This window comes from Capra hircus, chromosome 8 (genome assembly GCF_001704415.2).
Source record: "Capra hircus breed San Clemente chromosome 8, ASM170441v1, whole genome shotgun sequence".
Taxonomy (NCBI): domain Eukaryota; kingdom Metazoa; phylum Chordata; class Mammalia; order Artiodactyla; family Bovidae; genus Capra; species Capra hircus.
In genome coordinates this window covers 81,434,122-81,452,264 of record NC_030815.1, presented here as the reverse complement: position 1 = coordinate 81,452,264, position 18,143 = coordinate 81,434,122, and the positions used below count along the sequence as shown (strand labels likewise).

General features: G+C 42.9%; 1 protein-coding gene across 2 annotated transcripts in view; it reads left to right on the top strand.

The window, feature by feature from the left end:
* FANCC (Fanconi anemia complementation group C) overlaps positions 1–18,143 on the top strand; it is a 325,125-nt gene that overhangs the window by 294,063 nt on the left and 12,919 nt on the right. For both annotated transcript variants that reach the window (XM_005684141.3, XM_005684140.3), the window contains 3 exons: positions 5,704–5,779; positions 7,955–8,030; positions 15,758–15,938. In XM_005684141.3, coding sequence (XP_005684198.2) covers positions 5,704–5,779; positions 7,955–8,030; positions 15,758–15,938 — 333 coding nt within the window. The remainder of the gene's footprint in view (positions 1–5,703; positions 5,780–7,954; positions 8,031–15,757; positions 15,939–18,143) is intronic.

Genomic DNA, 18,143 nt, shown 5'->3' with positions numbered 1-18,143 from the left:
TGGAACCTTTTCTACCAGAGTTTTCACCTTTGGGAGTTTTAATTGGCCTGCACTTCTAATGGCCACAGACCTGATGTCTGTGTGGTGCTTTGCCCGCTGAAGTGCCTGAACCCACTGCAGTTTCTTGTGAGGTCATGGTCCCTTGGGGTGCTTTCTGCAGTTTGCCTTAGGGGAGCGGTGCCATGATGCCTGTTGTACTAAAATCCCATACACCCCTATGCCAAGAAGCCTCTCAGGTTTTAGCAGATGTTTCTGTTTTTAAGGCAGTGATAAATATTTATGATGTTTTTTTCCCATCTTCTCCTTCCCTAGGGAAGTTAGCTAGACTGTAGCAAACAGCATTATCAATGGTGCCCAGCCTGGAATTCTGGAGGAGAGCTCTGCTGAAAGGCACTGGTTGGCCCTCATGCTTATTTTGAGGCAAACTATAAATATCTTTTATCCTCCCTGAACATTCTTTGTTTTTCCAATTAGGAACCACCCTCTAAAAAACCTGCACCTTGAACTCCTGGAACAGACCGAGGTTGGGGTGGAGGGCATTTGGTAAAAGAAGTGTTGCTCTGTACCATTAGCTTGAGTCTGTCTTTCTTATCAACTTTGTCCTTGAGTTGCAGGGTTGGCCTTAACACTTGAGATTCAGACTTATAGTCACTTTTAATTTAGAATAGTACCCTGCCCACGTGCCGCTAGTGGTAAGGAATCTGCCTGCCAGCTGGGGAGATGCAAGAGATGCAGGTTGGATCCCTTGGAGTAGGAACGGCACCCCATTCCCATATTCTTGCCTGGAAAATTCCATGGGTAGAGGAGCCTGGTGGGCTGTAGTACATGGGGCCACAAAGAGTTGGACACGACTGAGTGATTGAACATACACCCTACCCAGGCTACACATATCTGGCAGTGTAAGGGACACAGAATGGGTCCTGGTGGAAGGCAAAGCAGGGATCAAAAAAAAAAAAAAAAAAAGCCAGAGATTCACTGTCCTTCCCTTGGGCTCAGGATGCAAGAGCAACAACCTCTTAACTTTGTAGATGCCTTCATCCCTATATGTCATGGCATGTCTCTCTCTCGGGCTGTTCCTGACCACCTGCCTTTCTAGGCAGTGCCATTCTCATCATCAATCCCCTGCCTTCCTGAGTGCCCCTTCTTAGATTAATCGTAATCCCTGATGCATGACACCGCCTGTCCTATGTGATCCATGTATAACCCTCTTTCTTTCTGTGTTTTATTCATTCATCCACATAGTCATTATTAATAAATGAATATCTACCAACCTGGACTTCCCTGGTGGCTCAGACAGCTAAGCTCTGTCTACAATGCGGGAGACCCGGGTTCGATCCCTGGGTCAGGAAGATCCCCTGGAGAAGGAAATGGCAATCCACTCCAGTACTATTGCCTGGAAAATCCCATGGACAGAGGAGCCTGGTAGGCTACAGTCCGTGGGGTCGCAAAGAGTCGGACACGACTGAGCGACTTCCCTTTCACTTTCACTTTCTTTCTACCAGCCTGACATCTAACAAGACCTGGTCCCCTGGTAGAAACTTCAGGTTATTCCCATGCTTCTCTAGTCTATCATCCTGACTTTCTCCCTTCAGGTAACTGCTTCCTTTATTTTTTCTGAAAATAGTTTGATCATGTGTATGTTGTTGTTTAGTAGCCAAGTCATGTCCAACTCTTTGTGACCTCCTGGACTGTAGCCCGCCAGGCTCCTCTGTGCATGGGATTCTCCAGGAAAGAATACTGGAGTGCGTTGCCATTTCCTCCTGGAGAAGGTCTGTCTTCCCAACCCAAGGATTGAAACCATACCTCCTGAGTTGGTAGGCAGATTCTTTACCACTGAGCCACCAGGGAAGCCTGATCATGTATATATGATTGTTAGACCATGTTTTCTTTATGGATTGTTTTTGCGCTTTATAAAGCAAACGACAGATGCAAGTGGTACTGCGTGTGCAGTCTTCTGAGCCTTGTTCTTTCCAGCAGTATGTCACCAGGCTTGCTCTGTGCTGTGGGTGGTGGTGGGGATTGCGTGTAGTACTCTGTGGGGAGAGTGTATACAGTGTAGCTGTCTTCCTGGTGGTGAGCCTTTGGATTATTTCCAGATTTTGTTTTCTTTCATAAATAGAGTTTCTCTGAACATTCAAGATATACTTAAGAGTGCTAGTGCTGGTTATTAGGTGTGCAAAGGCAGCTTTGGCGGATACTGCCAAATTGTTTTCATACATGGTTGTGCCAATTTACATTCCCCCCAGCAGTTATGAGAAATCCCATCAATCCTCATTCTTTCCCATTGTCAAAAATGTTTATCTTCAGTGCTTCTCATTCTCTTTTTTATCCTTTCCTCTCATCCTTGTTTTGTTTGGAGAGCATAGTTGCAGCCCCATCAATGTGCCCAGTCAGACCAGTAGCCAAAAACTTAAGGCTGTCATGACAGGCCTCTTTCCTGAACTTGCCTAATGGCTCCAGGACAAGCAGCAAATCAGTTCAGGTTCTGATTCTAGTAGTGACAGAGTTTAATGATGTATTGGACTAAATCTCCTGCAGATAAAAATTATAAACTCTGGAGAAAATATTTTTTAAAAACTATTTGAAGGTACTGGAAAGCAACCCAAAAAGCAGATAAAAACTGGAGAGGTTTCAGCTCTTGAAAATGTAAACCACATTGGGTAATCTTCTAACTTTTCCCAGAGGGCTCTCATGTGAGAGGTGGGAAGGAGATTAAATGAGGCTAAGGGGTGGCCCAAACCCAAGGCATAATCTGATTGGCTTAAGGTGTCAAAAGACAGAGCTGTGGGCTACCAGAACAAAAAACAGATGAGGCAAAAAAACTAATCTCAAAAGATAAACCTAGGGACTTCCCTGGTAGTCCAGTGGTTAAGAATTCTCTTGCCAATGCTGAGGACATGGGTTCAACCCTTGGTTTAGAAAGATCTCACATGCTACAGAGCAACTAAGCCCATACACCACAACTTCTGAGCCTGCATGCTCTAGAATGCGTGCCACAACAAGGGAAACCACCGCAGCGAGAGGCCTGGGCACCGCAGTGAAGAGTAGCCCCCGTTCACTGCAACTAGAGAAAGCCTGTACACATCAGCAAAGACACAGGGCAACTGATAAATAAGTAAACAGATAAATGAAAAAATTTTAAAGATCAATTCAAATATACCTACAAGTTCATTAATTACAAAAACTAAGTGAAAACCAACCAAGTATACTAGGTAAAAAGGAAATATGTCAGACTGAATGAAAAACTAAGACCCACTATACATTGTTTTCAAGAAATCCATTCTAATTATAAAGACACAGATTAAAAGGAAGGAAAGATATGTTATGTAAATAATAAGCACAAGAAAGCTGGCCTGGCTCTACCAGCAGCAGACAAATTAGGTTTTAAGGTAAGGAGTACGGACAGACAAAAAAGAGGGACAGTTTATATAGTTCATCAGGAGAAACACCAATTACAAATGGATATATGCCTAATAACAGAGGTCTGAGATACACAAAGTAAAAACTGAGAGAAGTAAAAAGAGAAACAGGCAACTCCACAGTAATACATAAAATACTTGGGAGAAAATTTAACAAAAGGTGTATAAGATCTCTACGTGGAAAACCACAAAATAAGAAAGTTAAACATATGAAGAGAAACCATAATCATGAATTGTTGAGAAGCCTGGTTCAATGTGCTCCTAGTTAAAATCCCAACATAGTTTTTAAAACAGAAAATGATAGGCTGATTCTAATGCAAAGAACCTATAGTAGCCAGGATAATTTTGAAAAAACAAAACAAAACACAAAACCCTCCCCCCAAAATCAGAAGATTCACACTGACTGATTTCAAGACTTTAAGCTACAGTAATCAAATTCAAGACAGTGAGGTACTGGCAAAAGGATAGATCAGTGGAACAGAATCGTGTCTAGATATTTTCATGTAATCAACTGGTTTTTGACAGAGATGCCAAGGAAGTTAAACGTGGAAGGTTTTCAACAAGTGGCAGTGAAACAGCTGGATACCCAGAAAACATCGGCCTCTATCTCACAGACATGGAACTTCATCTGAGACAGGTCATAGACTTCAGCATAAATGCTGAAGCCATAAAGCTCCTAGGAGAAAATGAGAGTATCTTTTTTGACATTAGGATAATCTAATATTTCTTAGAAGGAATGCAGAAAAGCACTAAGCAGTGTGAGAAAAATGAATAAATTAGACTTCATCAGAATTTAAAATGTCTGGTCTTTGTAGACATCCTTAAGAAAATGAAAAATCGATCCACCCAGCAGTTAAAACATATTCTCAATACATATATCTAATAGGGGATTTGTGTCCAGAATATATAAAGATCTTTTACAACTCAAGAACATAAGAAACAACTCAGTTTTAAAAATGGACAAAAGACTTGAATACACACTTCAAAAAATATGTATAAAGTGAAAAGTGAAGTTGCTCAGTCGTGTCCAACTCTTGAGACCCCATGGACTATAGCCTGCCAGGTTCCTCTGTCCAAAGGATTCTCCAGGCAAGAATACTGGAATGGGTTGCCATTTCCTTCTCCAGGGGATTTTCCCGACCCAAGAATTGAACCCAGGTGTCCTGCATTGCAGGCAGATTCTTTACCAACTGAGCTATAAGGGAAGCCCAACAAGTATGTGAAGCAACTGGAATTCTGGTATATTGTTGACCACTTTGAAAAATTACATGGTAGTTTCTTACAAAGTTAAACAAGCATCTACTCTATGACCTAGTAATTCCATTCCTATGGTATTTACCCAGGAGAAATAACAGCACGTGTCCACAAAAAAGACAGAAATATGAATGTTAATTGCATCTTTATTCATAATAAAACCCAAACTGGAAACAATCCAAATGTCCATCAATGGGAGAATAGATAAACAGATTATGATATATTCATACAATGACTACTTTAGAACAATTTCTTTAAAAAATGAAGTATTTAATCCATAGTAACAAGGATGAGTCTCAAAAGAACATGTTGAGCCAAGGAAGCCAGACAGGAAAAAACACACACTCTGATGATTCCATTTGTGTGAAATTCAAGAATATACAAAACTACTGTCTCTCATCAAAATAAGAATATCAGATGCCGGGGTAGGGTGGACGGATTGACTGTAACAGCTACAAGGGAACTTTCTGAGGTGATCGAAATGTTCTGTGTCTTGATTGGAATGATGGTCACGTTGAATTTACACATTTACCAAAAGCCATCAGATTGTACACTTAAAACCCTTATAGTTCACTGTAGGCAGATTCTACCTCAACTTTTTACAAAAGTACTTCAAAGCTGCTGTGCCTGGGGGCATGGAGGGTACAGCTCTTTGGCCCTCAGAGGATGTATGAGACCACTGTTGCTTTTTGATAAAACCCATCTCCCAGCTGCCTTGGAAACTCTCACATAAATAGATTTATGTATATAATTGGGTTCATGTGAGGTAAAGAAATGATATAAAGACATCAAGAGCATAACTTTATTTTTCTGAAGTCCTGGAAGGCATCTTTAAAAAGGTTTAATTTTTTAGAACATATTTATAAGATTATCAGAAGCATCTTTTATTTTTGATCAGTGTGCAAGACATTATGACCACATAAAGTACTAGAATTTCTTTTGGGGGCAGAGGATGCAATATTTTATATTTCCTTAATACCTTTTCCAATGCTAATGTTCAAACGGCTTTAAATTTTTTGTTCTATTATAGTTGAAGTTTGCACTCAAGACCTACTTTCCTTATGCTTCTCCATCTCTTGTCATGGTGCTCCTCCAACACCCGAAAGGTATGTGAAGGTTGATTCTGCCCACATTAAAATAATTTCTGGGAAAGTACAGTAACAAAATCATAACCCTTTCCTCCCAGTTCCTTATCTGTAAAACCAGGGAGATGGATAATGTTCCTTTAAACTCTCAGCGTCACACATTCTGTGGATTTTGATATGAGAATTTGCTTGACTTCCCAGTTACGATCATTTACTAAAAGAAAGGAAAACAATGGCCTCTAGTTGGGTTTTGACAGTCTGTTCTGGTTAACACAAGGCTTCTGCTAGTGCCAGGAACGTCTACCTGGATGCCAGGAACAGGCTAAGACTTGGCTGATTTGGAATAAAACAGTACATTTATCTGTATTTCATTCTTTCTTCTCTGTGCCCCCTGCTGCAAATGAAAAGATAAAATGATGAATGAAGCTAAGGAAATTTAGGGGAAATTTCTCCTAACCTAGCCAAGGGAAGTCTTTTGAAAGAATTCAGTAAGTGTGTTAGACCACAGCCATCTGTGATTTCATCTGCCAGCCTTCCAGAGGCCATATTCATTTGGGGAAGTGATGAATCTGTCCTCATTCAACTGATGTTGATCTGTTAACATGCCTGTGAGCTCCTGTTTATGAAACGTTTCAGAAATAGAGAATACTGACATCCTTCCCCACTAATGCCTGAAATCTAAGGAGAGGTGATACTGAAACAAGACAGACTGTATGCTGTAGAAAAAGGCATCTCATCCGACCATGGAAAGATAGGAAGAACCCATAATATGTCCTTTTTGTCCTTTTTTTCCTGAGACTTGAGTAAGTAGATTCACTTCAGGAAAGTAGGATTTGAGGTTTCAGAGCATTTTACAAAATCAAAAATACTCTTCCTTTTTCTAAAAGATTAAGTTCTCACCCAAAGTGACCCACTTGACCCTGTCCTCTCAGATGCTAGAAGTGGAGGTGGAGACAGGCCTGCTGGGATCTCTGGTCAGCTGTTTTTTGAAACTTGAATGCAATGGGAAAACTTTAATAAGACAGGAGCATCAGTGACTCTCTTTCCAGAGGCATGTCTCACAGCCTAAGTCAGATCAGCAAAGTCCAAGGTCACCCTGTGTAGTAAGCAGCTAAATGAGCTCCACAAAGAATATCAGGGTTGTTATTTTTTAAGTTTGGACATCGATAAATTAAAGACTATTTGTGCTGGTTCCTGCATAATTTTCTGCATATTACTTTTGGGAAAAATAATGTTATATCCACAGATTGAAGGGTTTCTTAACAGTAGAGTCTTCTATTCATCAAAAATTGATTTTATGCCCACTGTAAAGTCCTATGAGATATAAAAGATGAGTCACTTATGAACCCTGAATATCCAGGAGCCACAAGTAAAGAGACATAAAATAACTATCTAAAAAACTAATAAAAGGAGAAAATGAAAATGCCTTGAAAGGCTGCAAATCAAGAGTTACGAGAACTCAGAAGAGGGAGAGAGATAATTTATGATTCTTTAATCTGTAGCATTTGTGGGGTAGTAGTGGTTCCTATATCACTTACATTATCTTTCTGGTGTATTTAATTACAGAATCTATCACTACAGGGAAATGTGATAACCTTTTTCAGCTGTTGTTTAAAACTACAGATATATACATGCTCAGAAGTGTTTAAGACCATGGGAAAAATGTGAAACCAGAACAACTAATTTAGAAAAGACATTTGTCTTTGTCTGTATAATATCCATATGTTTTTTCCTGGCCTTTAAAAAAAACTGTAAACCTGAAGTCATATTCTGAATTCATCCCAATCATAGTTGGGAAGCACATTCCTAATTCCTTATTGACTATTTTTTTTTTTTTAATATTTTGAAACCACAAATTATTAGTGATAGATGAGGGGGTAAGTGAGTAGAAACGAAAAAAAGCTGGGCATCTTCAACATAGCCTTCCTAAATCCTACAGTGGGCTGCCTGTGCAGTCTCATGCACCTGAATTAAAGAGCCTTTGAAGTTTAACTCTGCGTAACACTAACAGGTCTTTCTTCCTAGGCCTGAGAGATAGATTCTGGCAGGGATCAGCTTGAGGGTGGTGGTATGGATTCCGTGGACCAGGAAACTAGGCCTTTCCCCTAAACAGGCCCCTTTGGTCTGCACTGCAGTTGATTCCTAATAGGTTTGACAGTTTTTCAGCTCCTCTCTGATGGCTCTCTCCACCCACAGATATTCCGCAGGGACTGTGGCACCAGTCACTGAAATGTATCTCTGAAATGCTCAAAGAAGTAGTTGAAGACTACGGGTAAGCAAAGACCAGTGACTCCTAGATCTCTTTCACACGTGGTTTCTCTGGTACCCTTATCTTTCCTGTGAGAAAGCCCGACAGGGGAAGGCATTGCTAGCGTATCTTGGATATATTGCAGGCTCAGCTCCAGACCGTGGCAGTAAAGGGAATCACATGAGCTTTCTGGTTTCCCCGGGTATATGAAAGTTAGGCTTACACTGTCCCATAGTCTATTCACTGTTCAGTGGCATTATATCTTAAAAAAATGTATACGTACCTTAATTTAAAAATACTTTATTGCTAAAAAATGGCAGTGATTCATAACCTTTTTGCTGGTGGAGGATTTGCCTCGAAGATGACACTGCTGAGTGATCAGGGTGGTAGATGCTAAAGGTTGGAGTGGCTGTGGAAGTTTCTTAAGACAACATGGAGTTTGCCACATCAGTTGACTCTCCCCTTCACAAATGATTTCTCTGTAACATGCAGTGCCTTTTGATAGCATTTTACCCACAGCAGAACTGCTTTCAAAATTAGAATCATTCCTTTCAAACCCTGCCACTGCTTTACCATCTACGTGTATGTGATATTCCAAATTCTGCGTTATCATTTCAGAAGTGCTCACAGCAGCTTCACCAGGAATAGATTCCAGCTCAAGAAACCCCTTTCTTTGCTTATCTGTAAGAAGCAGAGCCTCATCTGTTAGGCTTTCACCCTGAGATTGTAGCCGTGCTGTCTTCAGTCTCCCCTTCTAGTGCTGGCTCTCTTGCTGTTCCCACCACATCTGCAGTTCCTTCCTCCACTAAGGTCGTAAGCCCCTCACAGGCATCCAGGAGGGTTGGAATCAACTTCTCCCAAACTCCTGTTAATGTTGGTATTTTGACCTCTTCCCCTGAGTCGCAAGTGTTCTTGATGGCATCCACAGTGGTGAATGCTTCCCAGAAGGTTTTCTGTTTACTTTTGCCCAGATGCCATGGAGGAATCACCCTCTACACCAGCTATTTGTTTTGTTTTGTTTTGTTTTTAGTCACTAAGTCATATCTGACTCTTTGTGACCCTACAGACTGTAGCCCACTAGGCTCCTCTGTCCATGGTACTTCCCAGGCAAGAATATTCCTCCAGGGAATCTTCCCGGCCCAAGGACTGAACCTGTATCTCCTGCATTGGCAGGAGGATTCTTTACTCCGAGCCACCAGGGAAGCCCATGGCAGCTACAGCCCTATGAAATGTTTTTCTTCAATAGTAAAAGTTGAAAGTCAAAATGACTCTGATTCATGGACTGCAGAATGGATGTTGTGTTAACAGGCGTGTAAACAACATTCATTTCATTGTACATCTCCATCAGAGCTCTTGGGTATCCAGGTGCAATGTCAATGAGCAGTATTATTTTGAAAGGAATCTTTTTCTTTTTTCCGAGTAGTAGATCTCAACAGTGGGCTTACAATATTCAGTATGTTCAGTCACTCAGTCATGTCCAACTTTTTGTGACCCCATGGACTGCCTGCCAGGTTCCTCTGTCCATGGGATTCTCCAGGCAAGAATACTGGGATGGCTTGCCATTTCTTCCTCCAGGGAAAATATTCAGTAAAACACTGTAAATAGATGTGCTGTCATCCAGGCTTCATTGTTCCACTGACAGAGCATAGGCAGAGTAGATGTAGCATCATTCTTCAAGGCCCTAGGATATCCAGAATGGTAAATAAGCATTGACTTTAACTTGAAGTCACCAACTACATTAGTCCCTAGCAAGAGAGTTAGTCTGTCTGTTGAAGCTTTGAAGCCAGGCATTGATTTTTCCTCTCCAGCTGTAAAAGTCCTAGATAGCATCTGCTTTTGATATAAAGCTATTTCATCCCTATTGAAAATCTGTTGTTTGGTGTCGCCAGCATTAATAACTTGCTGCAGCTTCTACACCAGCACCTGCTGCTTCACCCTTCACTTGTGTGTTGTGGAGATGGCTTCTTCCTTAAACCTCATGAACCGACCTATGCTAGCTTCTGACTTTTCTTCTGTAGCTTCCTCACCTCTCTCAGTCCTCACATAATTGAAGAGTCAGGGCCTTACTCTGGATTAGGCTTTGGTTTAAGGGAATGTTGTAGCTGGTTTTGATCTTCTATCTATACCACTACAGCTTTCTTCATATCAGCAATAAGACTGTTTTGCTTTCTTATCCTTCATGTGTTCATGAGAGTAGCACTTTTAATTTCCTTCAAGAACTTTTCCTTTGCATCTACAACTAGGCTAACTGTTTGGTGCAAGAGGCCTATAGCTTTCAGCCTATCTCAGCTTTAAACGTGCTTTCCTCAATGAGCTTTATGATTTCAACCTTTTGAAGTAAGAGATGTGCAGCTGTTCCTTTGAAACTTAGAGGCCATTGTAGGGCATTGTTGTTCAGTTGCTCAGTCGTGTCCAACTTTTTGCAACCCCATGGACTGCAGCACACTAGGCTTCGCTGTCCTTCACCATCTCCTGGAGCCTGCTCAAACTCTTGTCTGTTGAGTCAGTGATGCCACCCAACCATCTCGTTCTTTGTCATTCCCTTCTCTTCTTGCCTTCAGTCTTTCCCAGCATCGGGGTCTTTTCCAATTAAAGAAAAGGGCATTAGTTGGACTAACTTCAATATTGTTGTATCTCAGGGAATAGGGAGGCCCAAAGAGAAGGAGATAAGATAGCCGACTGGTAGAGCAGTCAGAACACACAGATTAATCGTTTAAGTTCATCAGCTTATATGGGCACAGTTCATGGTACCCCAAAACAATTACAGTAGCAACATCACAGATCACAGATCACCGTGATCAATATAATGGAAAAGTTTGAAATTTTATGAGAATCACCAAAATGTACACAAAAACAGGAAGTGGGCAAATCCTGTTGGAAAAATGAAGTCAGTAGACTTGCTTGATGCCAGATTGCCACAACCTTCAATCTGTGGGGAAAAAACACCATTTTCTGTGGAGCACAGTAAAATGAGGTATGGCTGCATATACCCCAAACAGGCATACACATTGCTGAGTAAGAAGTGGAGGAAGCACTGCAAGCAGCTCAGATTAAATGGGCTGCATGTGAGTAATGGCTGGTGTTAGATTTTGAAATGTACAAGTATAACAATACATAGACTAGACCTTAGGAAAAAAGCACTGCTCACATGCTGCACCCCCCACGCTCCCCCCTCCCCCTGGCTTGCAGAACAACGGTGGAATCTCTCTAGGCCCTTCTGTCTACTCTGCCTCTCTAGGGAAGGAAATTCTAAACTTCTCCTGCATGGTAGGATGAAATGTTTCTTTTCCTCCTCTTTGTAATAAATTTTTGTCTAACATAATTTCTAATATTATATAGATAAATATAATATTAGGGAAATAACACATGTATTTCCCTAGGACCACTCACATTTAGACTTTGCTAAGTTCTTTGCAACACAGTCCCCCCAGCTTCCTCTTAACTTCCTTGCTTTAGAGCATTTTATTCACTGTCTATACTAGTCTGTGCAGGTAGACGTAAGAGACCCGCTTCAATCCCTGGGTCGGAAAGATCCCTTGGAGAAGGAAATGGCAACTCACTCCAATATTCTTGCCTGGAGAATCCCATGGTCAGAAGAGCCTGGCAGGCTGCAGTCCATAGGGTCACACAGAGCCAGACATGGCTAAAGCGACTTAGCATGCACGCACGCACACTAGTCTACTAAGACTGTTTTCATTTGTTCCCTTTGCTACTTTTCCTACTTGAAATTCTATATAATCTCATTACTGGTCATCACAAATTGTGGCTGGTGCTCTTCTGCTCATCATCACTGATGCAGGTTTGGGTGCCAATTACTCACCCCACCCCAAAACTCTCACCAGAAGGAGAGATAGAACCAGCAGGAGAGACAGACAGCCAAGTGGGCATCAGAGGACTGGCCATATTAACGACCTGCCATGCCCTGGCAGCCCCCGATGCACCGTCTGGTTATCTGTGTTGAAGAGCAGGATTGAGGCCCCAAACTTCTTGGGGGCCCCGCCTAAACCAGATCTGCCTCCACTAGGCTTCAAGCCACTGCTGGGAGGGGTCTGTGAGTGGCTTTAGGCACCTTCTCAGCCAGCCCCATGGGACTGCCTTACCCACTCAACTGCTAGAGGAAAGGGAGAATTCCCAGGCCTTGAACCGTGATCCACGCGGGATGCCCACGTGGGAGCAAGGGGGATGGGGGAGACCCTGCTCAGCTTATTCGTCTGTGAGGCCTGCAGGAAGGAGACCCCATGGAGCCTATTCCTTGCCTTTGGACCATAACCCAGCCCACCACTCAGGTGGCCCCTGGAGCATCAGCTCTCCCTCTTGTGGGGACAAGGAAGTAAGACGAATGCCCCTCTTTGTTCCTTTTCTGTCATTATTTGGCAAACTAGATTTCACAATTTACTCACTTGTTCTCGGGGGACAGGAGGAAAGCAGTGGCTTGAGGAGGTGGGGGACAGTGCTGGCTCCAGGATTCCATGAGCCAAGCAGAGGAATGTGAACCCAGATCCAGCAAGGATGGAGCACTGCAAAAGGGGCCCAGGGCTCTCCTCTTATAGGAGCTTCCCCAGTTCAGAAGGAAGATTCTGCACCACGTGATCTCAGGCTAGTCCTGCTCCATTTCTCCCACGGGAGATGTTAGGCTGCTAGGACTGTCTCTGAGCAAAATTAGTGGGTCTTTACCTTAACCAGAGTCTATCCTTTATTCCAACTCCCAGTTCCCTATGTGACAAAAGGACACCTTCACAAAAGCTTTAACTTTTCAGCTCTGATGAATACATGATGAGAGGAAAGAATTCGATATACAGCTCATTGAATGGTTCTATGAAGACCTACAAGACCTTCTAGAACTAACACCCAACAAAGATGTCCTTTTCATTACAGGGAATTGGAATGCAAAGCTAGGAAGTCAAGAGATACCTGGAATAACAGGCAAATTTGGCCTTGGAGTACAAACAAAGCAGGTCAAAGGGTAACAGAGTTTTTCCAAGAGAACTCACTGGTCATAGCACACACCCTCTTCCAACAATACAAGAGAATACTCTATACATGGACATCACCAGCTGGTCAATACCGAAATCAGATTGATTATATTTTTTGCAGCCAAAGATGGAGAAGCTCTATACAGTCAGCAAAAACAAGACCAGGAGCTGACTGTGGTTCAGATGATGAGCTCCTTATTGCCAAATTCAGACTTACACTGAAGAAAGTAGGGAAAACCACTAGACCATTCAGGTATGACCTAAATCAAATTCCTTAGACGATTATACAGTGGAAGTGACAAATAGATTCAAAGGATTAGATCTGATAGACACAGTTCCTAAAGAGCTATGGATGGAGGTTCCTGGCATTGTATAGGAGGCAGTGATCAAGACCATCCTCAAGAAAAAGAAATACAAAAAGCCAAAATGGTTGTCTGAGGAGCTCTTACAAATAGCTGAGAAAAGAAGAAAAGCTAAAGGCAAAGAAGAAAAGGAAAGATATACCCATCTGAATGCAGAGTTCCAAAGAATAGCAAAGAGCAATAAGAAAGCCTTCCTCGGTGATCAGTGCAAAGAAATAGAGGGAAACAATAGAATGGGAAAGACTGGAGATCTCTTCAAGAAAATTAGAGATACCAAAGGAACACTTCATGCAAAGATGGGCTCAATAAAGGACAGAAATGGTATGAACCTAACAGAAACAGAAGATATTAAGAAGAGGTGGCAAGAATACACAGAAGAACTATGCAAAAAAGATCTTCATGAGCCAGATAACCACAATAGTGTGATCACTCACCTAGAGCCAGACATCCTGGAATGTGAAGTCAAGTGGGCCTTAGGAAGCATCACTATGAACAAAGCTAGTGGAGGTGATGGAATTCCGGTTGAGCTATTTCAAATCCTAAAAGGTGATGCTATGAAAGTGCTGCACTCAGTATGCCAGCAAATTTGGAAAACTCAGTAGTGGCCACAGGACTGGAAAAGGTCAGTTTTCATTCCAATCCCAAAGAAAGGCAGCTTCAACAGTACATGAACCGTGAACTTTGAGATGTTCAAGCTGGATTTAGAAAAGGCAGAGGAACCAGAGATCAAATTACCAACATCCATTGGATCATCAAAAAAGCAAGAGAGTTCCAGAAAAAACCTACTTCTGTTTATAGACTACACCAAAGCCTTTGGCTGTGTGGATCACAACAAACTATGAAAAATTCTTCAAGAGAGGGGAATACCAGACCACCTGACCTGCCTCCTGAGAAGTCTGTATGCAGGTCAAGAAGCAACAGTTAGAACTAGACATGGAACAACAGACTGTTTCCAAATTGGGAAAGGAGTACATTAAGGCTGTATATTGTCACCCTGCTTATTTAACTTATATGCAGAGTACATCATGAAAAATGCCAGGCTGGATGAAGCACAAGCTGGAATCAAGATTGCTGGGAGAAATATCAATAACCTCAGATATGCAGATGATACCACCCTTATGGCAGAAAGCAAAGAACTAAAGAGCCTCTTGATGAAAGTAAAAGAGGAGAGTGAAAAAGTTGGCTTAAAGCTCAACATTCAGAAAACTAGGATCATGGCATCCAATTCCATCACTTCATGGCAAATAGATGGGAAAACAATGGAAACAGTGAGAGACTATTTTCTTGAGCTCCAAAATCACTGCAGATGGTGACCGCAGCCATGAAATTAAAAGACACTTGCTCCTTGGAAGAAAAGTTATGACCAACCTAGACAGCATATTAAAAAGCAGAGACAATACTTTACCAACAAAGGTCTGTCTGGTCAAAGCCACGGTCATTTATGGCTGTGAGAGTTGGACTATAAAGAAAGCTGAGTGCCGAAGAATTGATGCTTTTGAACTGTGGTGTTGGAGAAGACTCTTGCGAGTCCCTTGGACAGCAAGAAGATCCAACCAGTCAATCATAAAGGAAATCAGTCCTGAATATTCATCAGAAGGACTGATGCTGAAGCTGAAATGCCAATACTTTGACCACCTGATGCAAAGAAATGACTCACTGGAAAAGCCCCTGATGCTGGGAAAGATTGAAGGCAGGAGGAGAAGGGGACGAGAGTAGATGAAATGGTTGGATGGCATCACTGACTCAATGGACATGAGTTTGAGTAAGCTCCGGGAGTTGATGAAGGACAGGGAGGCCTGGCATGCTGTAGTCTGTGGGGTCACAAAGACTCAGACACAACTGAGTGATTGAATTGAACTAAACTGAAAAACTCATAATTGCCAAAATTGACTAGAACCTTTTGTGAGAAAGGAATAGCACATGTTTCCGCCTGCATCCCTTCTCTGGGCTCTATCTGGACTTCAAGGGGTCCCCTCATTTCTGCTCTGGGCTACCTGGGTGGCTGCCCTGTGGCTGGGGGGACCCATCTCCATAGCAGCCCAGCTGTGCAGGCCAGGCAGAAGGCAGAGTGGTGCACCCGCGGGTTCTCATCTTGCATCATTCTTGCTGGTCATGGGCCAAAACTTCCTTTCTCCAATGTCTGTGCTCACTCAGGGGCCCTGGGTGTCAAGATATAAAAGTCTGAGGTCCTCAGGGTACGGGTGGTTTAGGGAAGCCTGCCTTTGAACATCCTGTGATGGTTCAGGGTGGCGTTTTGAGCTCTTTCTCTGAGCCTGACTTGTATTCCTTACAAGCTGTACTTCAGTGGATAAGAACAATTGAAGCCAACCATTCACAGACACTACAGTCACTTTAAAAACCTAACGGGAAAAGAAATCAAGCTGCCTAACTGCCATGTGTTTTGTTTCTGTTCCAGGTCCTACGGAGGCCCCTTTGAGAGCTGGTTTTTGTTTGTTCACTTTGGAGGATGGGCTGATATCACGGCTGAGCTGTTACTGATGTCAGAAGCTGAGGCTGAACCCCCAGAGGCCCTGCTGTGGCTCCTGGCTTTCAGCTGCAGCCCAGGCGCCGGGCATCAGCAGAGAGCGCAGATCATGGTAGGTGGCACGGCCCAAGGCATGCGGCCTCGGGGACGGTCTCTGGGGTGCAGGAAGGGACCCTGCGGTGGTGGGTTTGGCTTTCACTGACCTCCAGGCACCTCAGCAGGTACAGGAAGCCATGGGCCTGGAAGAGTGAGTGGGACCTGGGTGTGCAGCCAAGATATTTTCTTGCTGGCAGGAGTGGACCGGGAGGCCAGGTCTCGCAGGAGGCACCGAGGAAACAAGTGCAGCCCTGCTGTCCCTGGGCCATTCTCTCTCCTTCGTCACTGCTGCTCTGTCCTGAATCACAGGCATGCCGGCCTGGGGGCTGCACCCTCCAGGGGCTGTCATACAGGGCCTGACCCTCTGCTGAGGAGCACCATCCTCTTTCTTCTCTGCGGCCTGGCTGTGTCTGCTTCCCTCTTGACTTGAGTCCTTTCTTGGATCAGTCAGTAGATCCTCACAGTACCGGCTTTTGTTTAGAACTCTTACTAAAGTAATCACATGATATTAACCACTTAGCTTCTGAAAAAAAGACTTGGTCGTTTCCTAAATAACAGAGCAGCAAAGTACAGGAGTGGCTAAGTGTCCATGGCAAAGACAGTTGTTATTTTGTGTGGAATATGATAATTACAGGAGCCATGTATTGATTAAAGGCATTTGCGCCTTCCTTACAAACATTTATTTGCTGGTTTTTAAAAGTTCAACTGCCACCACTTTTTCCTGATTTTAATAATTAAAGGGAGTGGGTTTCTTTATGTAGAGAGCAGTGCTTCCATTTGCTTGATGTTTTCTGTTGTTTGAAAAAAAAAAAAGAGACTAGTTCAGTATGGCTGTGTATTTTACTTGTTTAAAAGCATGTTACATGGCAGGGGCAAGAAAAGTTTGTGATTTCAAAAAGTTGCAATTTGGTGATCATTCTGGATCCCAAATAGAACATTTTTTTAGTAGAAATTAACATGTATTTCAAGATTTCTGTCAGATTAAAAAGAGAGCTTACTATTTTTTTCCCTTTTAAAATATCACATTAAAGAGAATCCTAGTTTGTTTTCGGGCTTCCCCAGTGGCTTAGTGGGTAAAGAATCTGTCTGCAGTGCAGGAGACACAGGAGACGTGGATTTGATTCCTGGGTTGGGAAGATCCTGTGGAGGAGGAAACGGCAACCCACTCTAGTCTTCTTGCCTGGAGAATCCCATGGACAGAGGAGCCTGGCCAGGCTATAGTCCGTGGGGTTGCAAAGAGTCAGACACGACTGAGCACACAGCACATATGAATACTAATGATTTCTGCAGCTTTTTATATATATTTCATATTTGATTCTGTATTAGCTAAACTGGTAGGTTTTATGTTAAATTCGGTATGGATCATAGAAACTGACAGATTACTTTTGAAGTATAGAGAAGTAAATAGTCCCATAAGATTTATTTTCTAGAGAGTTCTGCATTGGCATATCTTCCTACCAGCTAAGTTAGTCCTTCTTTGGTTTATTTTTTAATAAAACTTACACATAGTTCTCACTCAGGGGGTGCTTTGGCAGCCTGGATAAAAAACAGATTAGATCACTCGGAGGAGCTTAGCGCCAGGACGTCAGTTTCCTTCCTAGCTGTTCCGTCCGAGGCGGCTGTCTGCCTGGGACTGGGGCCCTGGTGCGGGCGGTATCCTGGGGAGCAGTGGGGCCCAGCTCTCTTAGTTAAACTGGTAGTATTAATACATAGTTCTCACTCCCCTGGGTTTTGTGAGCTTAATCCCTTTGATGGGTGTGTTGTGTGACTTGACAGACTGTGAACTACCTTTAAAAACATGATTATCGTACAGTTTGACTGAGCTTGACATTACTTGTGCTTTTGCCTTAAAGTGAAACTAAAAGTGTTAGTCGCTCAGTCGTGTCCGACTCTTTGTAACCCCATGAACTGTGTAGCCCACCAGGCTCCGCTGTCCATGGAATTCTCCATGAGAATACCTTAAAAGGCATAGTTAAATCACAATAGTGAACTGGATGTGATAGTGTCCTGTGGCTGGAAACGTCACCTCTGCTGGGCATCCTTGAGATTCAAGATTGGCGCAGGTGGTGATGGGAGCTCGAGGTGGGAGCGGCGAAGAGCAACCATTCCTGCCTGGGATGCAATACGGCCTGTGCAAATACCCACTCCTGTCTTTGCAGACTGTGTTCTCTGCCAGCCAGTGTTCACTTCCTTTTGTTAACTTTGAACTGAATCATGATAA